This window comes from Sminthopsis crassicaudata, chromosome 4 (assembly GCF_048593235.1).
Source record: "Sminthopsis crassicaudata isolate SCR6 chromosome 4, ASM4859323v1, whole genome shotgun sequence".
NCBI classification, from domain to species: domain Eukaryota; kingdom Metazoa; phylum Chordata; class Mammalia; order Dasyuromorphia; family Dasyuridae; genus Sminthopsis; species Sminthopsis crassicaudata.
The window spans coordinates 124,689,028-124,697,667 of record NC_133620.1 but is presented as its reverse complement, the minus strand read 5'-3'; the positions used below and the strand labels follow the sequence as shown (position 1 = coordinate 124,697,667).

Genomic DNA, 8,640 nt, shown 5'->3' with positions numbered 1-8,640 from the left:
GGACCTTTCCCCAGAAGCATAACTGGGCCTGATGTTTCTAATCAGCTGAGGTTCCCTCAGTTTTCCTGGAATCAAATCTTGACTCCACAAATAATCCAGAAGGTGAAAGTTTCTGTGGTTCCTTCTGAGGCTCCAGCTACATCCAGCTCATCCCAGGGCTCCCCATTTGGTGTTCCCACTAGCAAGAGGGCTTGTGCTTCATAAGGGTTATTTAATCTCCAGCCCCCACTGTTTCTTCCCATCTTCTCCGGTTGTATCAAGAGGACTCCTATTCTGCCCTAATTCTTCTTTGATCTATTTGTGGGGGAAATAGGGAGAGCTTGAAATTTACCAGCTGACTGTGTCATCTTCCCAGAATCACCATCCCCATCTTGAAATCTTAAAGATCAAAGGAACTAACCTTCTTTTCTTTGAAATGAGAGCCAAAGAAATTCACAGTTTTTTCTAGTCCTTCTGTTGACTTCAGTTGATTCTACAAAATGCCTAGGGCCAGACTGTATAGTTATATTTAACTTTTTGAGACTGAAAAGTTTTATATATATATATATATATATATAAAACAATCATCATAGGAAATATCATACTTCTCATGGAAATGAGGGCAGATTATATGTGTTCATTTTAATGGGAAGGTAATCCCTGTTTATAATAAAAGCAAACATCACATTCAAAGACTTTTTGGAGACAGAGCCAATGTTAGGAATTGTGGTGATCCAAGTCAGATTCTAAAAACATCATATAATTATGCTGACCGCACAACATAGCTAAAATTGAATCTGAAATGTTAAACATAGTTTTTGGAGTAAGGAAAAGTGACCCAGCAGCCAGTTTTTTATGCATCATTTTCTATTAATTACTCTACATGGAAGAGAAATCCCATCATGATATATCTTGTCATATCTTGGATTCAGTTTTACTTTAGGCCAAACCAGGCTTCCCAAGAATACAGTGTACATATGCACATAGTTGGCAGATAATAAAACTTTATTGATTATGAATATGTCACCTTTTAAAATTGTACTAATAGCTGACTTTGCTATTACATTTTAAGATTTAGAAAGACTTCCCATTATCTTGTTGGATCCAGATAATTACCCCTGAGAGGATGCTACAAATATAATTTTCTCAATTTCATTTATTTTCTAGTAGCAAGTTTGATGAGATAATGAGCAGCTGGGTGGTGAAGTGAATGGAGCACTGAGTCTGGAATCAGGAAGAATCATTTTTATTCATTCAAATTCAGCATCAGATATTTATTAGCTGTGTGGCCCTTAGCAAATCACTTAACCTCTTTCAGACTCAGTTTCCTCATCAATAAAGTGGGGATAATAATAACACAGACCTCTCAGGATTATCTCGAGGATAGAATGAGAAAATATACATAAAGTTCTTTGCAATGTTTAAGACCATGTACAAATACTATTAGTAGCTAGAAATAGACAGTTAACCTGTGTGTATTGAGGAAAGAGAAAGGAATAAGCATTTAAGGATCTACTATGCTCCAGGTATTGTGCTAAATTGTATTACAAATATCATCTCATTTGACTTTCACAACTATCCTGTGAGGTAGATGCTATTGTTATCCCCATTTTACAGTTGAGGAAACTGAGGCTGACTTAGGTAAGTGACTTACTCAGTATCTAAGGTTACATTTGAACTCAGCTGTTTCTGACTTTAAGTCCAATGCTCTATTTACATCATTTCCTCAATACCTCTAAGTATCTTTATCAAACACATGTTATATGCTAGGCACTTTAAGAATAGTAATGAAAAACTGAATGAATAAATAACATTTAGAGAGAGCTTACTTGAGCTTATAATGTGCCAAGTGCTTTACAATCATTATTTCAATTAATCTTCACCAAAAACCTGGCAAGGTGATATTATTTTCTTCACCTTTTACAGTTGAGGTAACTGAGGCAAACAGAGGTGGATTGTTTTGTGTTTTTACTTGCCATGACTGTCACATTGCTAATAAGTATTTGAGGCAGGATTTGAACTCAGGTTTCCAGAGTCGGCACTCTATCCACTGCACCATCTAGGGTGCTTTTAAATTCCTTTATTAAGTACCTAATATATGATAAGCCCTGTGCTAAATGCTGAGATATAAAGAAAGGGAAAAATAACAACAAAAACAGCTATTCCTTCTTTTTAGAAACTCACAGATTAATATACAAACAAGATATAGACGATATAAATTGAGGGTTTTATCCATTTTACTGATGGGAAAACAGTAGCAGTGTGATGCAGGAGAAATGCAAAACTTAGCTCTAACAACTGACCCTTGGCAAATAATTTTCTGGATCTTGATCTCCTCATCTGTACAATAGAGAATTGGAAAAAGATTGGAATTAAATGGCTAGAGAGGTTCCTCTGGGCTCTGGATCTAAGACCTTAAGCTTTCACAGTAAGTATCTTATCCATAGTTCCACAGCTAGGAGCTATCTAAGGTAGAGTTCAAACCTAAGTCTCCTTGTTTTCAAAAATAACAAAAAACTCATCCCTACACTGTTATTTTTCTTTAACACAGAAAGCAACCAGTGTAAATGTAGGTGCCATTCTCATCTCCTGAGAACAGCATCCTAGAAAAGAATTCCAGTAGAATAACATTACCATTTTGTATATAAAAAAATGTCCCCCATAGAAGAACTCAAAAGCATCTTAATTCAACAGTTTTTAGAAAATAACCAGAAATTTTTAGTTACAAATGAATGTATGGTTCAGAAGGAGGAACCTATAAATATCTCAGTATTCCAGTAATGTGTAGAAGTAGACTCTATTAATGATAGGACCTTTTTTTTTTTTTTTTTTCCTCTTGGAACCCACTGAACCACAAAAGACACAAATAAATATAGAAAGATCATCTGGTCCAAATATTCTCAATTTTATCAATCAGGACAGTCTCCCAATGTTTATGTATATGTATATCTCTTTACAGCATTTACAGAAATACCAAATTATTTCTAAAGGATCACTTAAGTAAAACATTTTCTGATTTAGTTACTTTGCTGTTGCAGTTTTTAAAAGAGAGAATTACAATATAAAACTTTCTAAATACCTGTTTCTAAAAATAAAAATGGGGAAGAACAAAGAAAATTGGGTTTAAAAAGCAAAAATATAGATTTGAGTCTTGGGTCCACAACTTTTTTTAGCTGTAAAACCATGGATAAAACTAATTTAATTTCCGTGATTCTCATTTTCCACAATTTTAAAATGGGAATGATGTAAATTTTTCACTTCCTGCCTCAATGGGTTATTATAAAGAATAAATGAGATACCATAAAACAAAATGCTTTTTAACTATGCCTTGTTATACAGGTGTATGTTATTGTTATTATTCAAGAGATAGAATACATATACACATTTTAATGTAATATCTTGAGCTGGTTCAGGGGGGTGAGAAAGAAAAAAGGGAAATTACGTGTGAGTGGAAAACAGGGAAGAGAAACAGAAAAAAAACCCACTAAGACACGAAAAAAATACATTTGGAGGAGGATACAGAAACAGCGAGACATAAGAAATAAAGAGACATGGGTTTTGATACAAAACCAACCTCATTTTAAAGTAAGTCACAATATTGCTGTTTGTATTTTTTACTATTACATTTTTACAAATATAGGCATACAGGAAACATTTCTCATAGATACCTGCTGAAATATTTGTATAAAATTAAGATGATCCTGGATCTGATCCACAACATAGAGGCTTCCATCCCCAAACTACAAGATCAACTCATTCCTAACGGCCCTTAGATTCTAGACTTAGTTTTCCTCCACAAGTTCAGTAGATTGTGAAAATATTTGTTTCTTTTGTCTACAGCTGCATTTAGAAGTTAAATATCTTGACTAGAATGCTGAATTTGCCTCAGGGCTACTGCAATAGGCATTTTAGAAAAGGAATTTTGTGTGTCTTCCCTCTTACCCAAACTAGATATATTTCCCATTGTATTTGCAAAATAGCCTGAAACTGTCCAATTGAGACAGATTTTATTTTCAAGAGGCCTGGACTTCATTTTCACAGGCAAGAATTTAGCAAGTGGTTGATCTAGTTCACTGTTAATTCAGTATTTCATGTCTTATGGCTAATACTATTTGCTTCTGATCCCTTATCTTGAAAGACCAAAGCAAAGATTTCTACTGCAATTTTTTTAGTTCAAAAAAATAAAAATACAGTTCTTGTTTAAACATAGGCTTACAACATTATTTTTCAAAGGATATGAAACTAGTTACTGTTAAAATTTTATAAATCAGTCAGTTATTGAAGAAAAACATTCTATTGATTTTACATTATTCAGGCCTTATCCGAGCATCCACATTTTACATAGCCTTTTCAATTTTAAAATTAAGTGTACTCAAATGCTAAAAAAAAGAAAAAAATTAAAAAGTATATACATAGAAATATATATTAGACACAAACCTACAGTTGGGAACTGAAAATGTATGGCTATTGAAACACAAAGCTATTTAACCATTTATTCAAATAATAAATAGAAATGTTCTTTTTAAATGTTATATACAAATGTACAAAGCTACTATGATATTTACACAGTGATTAAAAATACTAAAAACACATACATAACGCTTCTTCCCTTCCCACCCCTGATTCACTCTCCCTGCAATTTCTCCACAACACCAGAACATTTTGTCCTGTGTCCTGGTACAGCTGAGTGCATTTTTCCTTCCCCATTTGGTTACCCTTTTTCCCCTAATACAAAAGATATTTTGTGAGCACTTCGAATAAAGACTATGGTCTTGACAAAAGCTGACCCCTCTTCCCCCTCCCTCCCGAGTCCAGTGCTTGAAAACAATTCCAGTAACTGTGTTTCAGGAAAGACTTGTGTGTGTGCGCAGCATACAGAAAGGACAGCTAAAAGGAGAGAACAAAGCCCATGATGAATCACCTGTTGTATGTCAACAAAGTAACACATCCGTTAAAGCGTTCTTTTACCATAGTCTACTATTTCCGGGGCTTAAATCCCAGTTCTCATCAGAGGTGGATTTGTCTTTGAATTGCCAGGATCTCCAATGCCTCCCCACCCCCATCTTTCTAGTTTCTGGTGAAAAGCAAAATCTAGATGGCTCAGATGTGAAGAGATTCAGCACCAGTTATCCGATTAACCCAAGTCCAGCAACAGGCTTCTCGGAGGAGGAAGGAATAAAAATGTCAGTCAGAGTCAGTTTCTAGTTACCCAAGTATCTCTTAGATGCAGACTGCTCCCAGATCTCCGACTACTGACTAAGGTTCTACATCTATGTGAAACATCATAAACCAAACTCCAAGGGTTAGTTAGAAGAGGTTGCGAATTTCTTGTCCCCTTCTAGTTTCTGGTCGCTAGGCAAGGAGCACTGGGGTGTATAAATAAATAAACCTTTGTGGTGGGGTTTGAAGGCATTTTTTGGAACCCGCTGATTTTTAACCCCAGAAATAGCCAAAAACAAACAAACAAACAAAAAAGGACCAGTGGGCTCCACGGGGCCGGAAGACTGGTACAGAATACTAATGCCAAGGGTCAGATATTCAAAAGATGAAGGAAAGGGAATAAATCTACGTCTGGAGAAATAAATGGGCTGAGTATCGCTATGCTGCCACCCTGGGCTGGGGGAAATATGTGCACGGTATATGAATAGTAAGAGGTCTGCTAATGGGGACACGGGAGGAGGAAGAACACTGGGGATGTGGAAGTTTCAATCCCAGGGAGAAATATCTGTGGGCTTTAACCCTCAAATCCCACACTTATTCAAACCAGGGAAGTCAGGGTGGGGAGGAGCACCTATCTCCTCGGGACTGCCTCAGAGGGTGCCCAGGTGGGGCAGGGTCTCCAACTTTTCAGCCCTGTCTCTGGTGGCTGCAGCATTCTCCACACCCCTTAACCACTCTGTACACTTCCTCACCAGGCCCTCATCCACTGCCTCAGCTTCCTCCTCATATTCTACATCATCATACTTATGGTGCTCATTCAGGAGAGAGATTTTCAGCAAGGTCCGTAAGTCCCCACTCCCCAGTTGCCCTCCTCTGGAGGTGGTGGACAGGGGTTGCATGGCACCTGAAAGAAGTTGGGGTTGGGACTGTGTAGGGCGGCGACTAGTGCTCCCAAAGCCACCGACCGGGGTGCTACCGGCGCCGCTAATGGCAATGCCCTTACGTTGGCCTGAGGTGGTACCCGCGGCTCCAGCCTTGCTCCGGGGGCAGGAGGATAAGAGGCGTTTGGTGTCTGCAGCTGGCGAAGGGAAGGGTCTGCGTTGCCGTGCTAGCAACTGCTTCTCCAGGTTGCGTCTCTGGATCACCAAAATCGCCTCGGGGGTCAGGCTCAAAGAGAATCTCACAGCTTCCTCCTCCCCACCGCTGGTGCCCGCCCCTGGCCCCGGCACAGAGGCCCCACCAGCTGCCAGGCTCTCACAGGAGTGGGTCAATCCGGGCACGGTACAGGTGGCAGGGATCAGCGGGCGGGTGGGTGGGGAGGTGGTCGCAGTGGCAGGAGCTAAGGGTTGCTGAGTGGGGCGCAGTGAGGGCTGTGGCTGAGTCCTGCTAGCTGCTGGGCCTGGGGTTCTCCTAGCCAGTTGCCTCTTCAGTGTTGCCGACGGCCAGGAGCTAGAGAGGAGCACCTCTGGCTTTTCAGGGGGTCGTTTCTTCTTTTCACCTCCAGTTGTAGATGCCAGGGAACCTGGAACCGGAGGGGCATGCACTATGGTCTTCCTCGGGGCTGCAGGCTTCTTGGGCAGCTCTCGGGGACCTGTAGCAGTGACAGTGGGAGGTGTCGGAACCCCAGGGACCTGCTGCTGTTGCTGCTGCTGCTGTTGCTGCTGCTGCTGTTGCTGCTGAATCGGTGGGAAAGGCATGTTTGCTGAAGGGCTGCTGCAATATGAAAAGGAGGGGTCTTTTCTTAGTAGTGCAAAGGAAGATGAAAAATCTCTCCGGTCGGATTCCTATAGTGCCCTGTGGTCCTCTCCATCTGTTGCTGAGACTCTTCCTAGCTCTGTCCTTCCTTCCTTTCCCTCCCTCCCTGCACGCTCCCTCTCTATCAAGATCACAGCTCTTCAGATCCTGAGTTACCCAGGGGCGAGCCCAGGTACTGCAAGCAAGAGGTGGAGCTGTCCTCCCAGTCAAATCCGTAGTTCCGGAACCTCAGTAGGTGGCGGAGGCTTCGATTCCCGTGGGAAAGCTTCGGCTAGGCACCCGGCAGGCAGTGAGAAAGTGTTGCTTCTCTTTGCCTAGCTTAGGCTGAATGAGACAAGCTGGGATGGTCTGGGAAGAGAAGGAGGAGGAGGGAGGAGGAAGAGGAGGAGGGAGACAGGGAGAAGAGAAAGGAGGAGGAGAAAGGAGAAGGGGGAGGAGGAGGAAAAGAAATGGAAAGAGGAGGGGAAGAGGAAGGGGGAAGAAGAGAATGGGAGAGGGAGGAAGGAGATGAAGGGGGGAGAGGGAGAGGGGAGAGGAGGAACCCCGAACACGAGTGTTGGTAAAAAGAACTAAGCATCCAAAAGTCCTGCTGTTGTGGTGTCGCTCACAGGAAGGGAACTGTTGAATGAATATCAGCAGACGAGGATGGAGGAGTAGGATAAAATACTAGTCATAAGCCCCCAGGGAAAAATACCGGGAGACTAAGGAAACTGCTCTTCACTACCCAAGCTAAGGATTGAAAGTATGATAAGGCAGGGTGGGCCGAGCTGGATTGTGATCTGTGAGGAGTCCTTAGAAAGACTGGGCTCTGTTCTTGAGTTCACTAATAAGCCCTTGAAGTCTTTTGGAAGAAGTCCTCCTTAATTACCCAAGATCTTGAAAAATGTGGGAGGAAGACACTGTCAAATAAGATTGTTATTGCATCAGAGGATGGTGTCGCTGGGGAAAAAATAAAGATTTTTTCATGGTCGCCAATTTATTGGAGTAATAACAAGTGGGAGGAAAAATATAAAAATGTGGGAGGGGATGTACCGTCAAATAAGGTTGTTACTGCATCAGAGCATGGTGTCACTGGGGAAAAAAATAAAAGGTTTTTTATGATTGCCAATTTATTGGAGTAATAACAAGTGGGAGGAAATATTCAATCTGAGTAATTAACCTTCTGGTACTCAAATCTAGTTATTTCATTATTTAAATGCATCAGCATCCATGCATGATTTTAAAAAAAAAAAAGTAGAATGCTGTTACGTGGGGTGTAGATAAAGACAGAAAAAGCATTTATTAATCACTGTGTCCTAGGTTAAGGGAAAAACACTGATTTAGAGTCAAAGAGTCTAGGTTCAGAAAATCCTGCTTCTGCCACTTGCTATCTACGTGAACTTGGAGATTAACACAGTGCCTGGTACATAGTAGGTCCTTAATAAATGATGACTGACAGGCTTGAGACAAGTCTAATTATCTTCAGTTTCTTCATATGTAAAATTCGGGGATTGGATTTGATGACCTCTAAGATATCTTCCAGCCCTGAGTCTAAAATCCTACCATGTCATACTTTTATCCATGATTGTTCACTATCCTGCTTTTATTGAGTATCTACTAATAAATGAAGTGGACTGAATATCGAGGGGAACAAAGTCCACAGGACCACTATAAGAAAGCAATTTGTGAAAAAGTGAGTTGTTCACTCTTCCCTTCTATCTGCACAGAGGTCAGAAATTATGGGTACTACAAGAATATTACACATGT

General features: G+C 40.6%; 1 protein-coding gene across 1 annotated transcript; it reads right to left on the bottom strand.

The window, feature by feature from the left end:
• Positions 1–5,641: 5,641 nt before the first annotated feature.
• Positions 5,642–6,969, bottom strand: PRR18 (proline rich 18). The gene has a single exon (XM_074309354.1). The coding sequence runs from the start codon at positions 6,834–6,836 to the stop codon at positions 5,790–5,792; it is 1,047 nt and encodes a 348-aa protein (XP_074165455.1). The 5' UTR covers positions 6,837–6,969; the 3' UTR covers positions 5,642–5,789.
• Between the last annotated feature and the right edge of the window lie 1,671 nt (positions 6,970–8,640).

Excerpts from the sequence above, each read along its gene's own strand:
- PRR18 (XM_074309354.1), bottom strand. The coding sequence starts at position 6,836 with ATGCCTTTCCCACCGATTCAGCAGCAACAGCAGCAGCAGCAACAGCAG.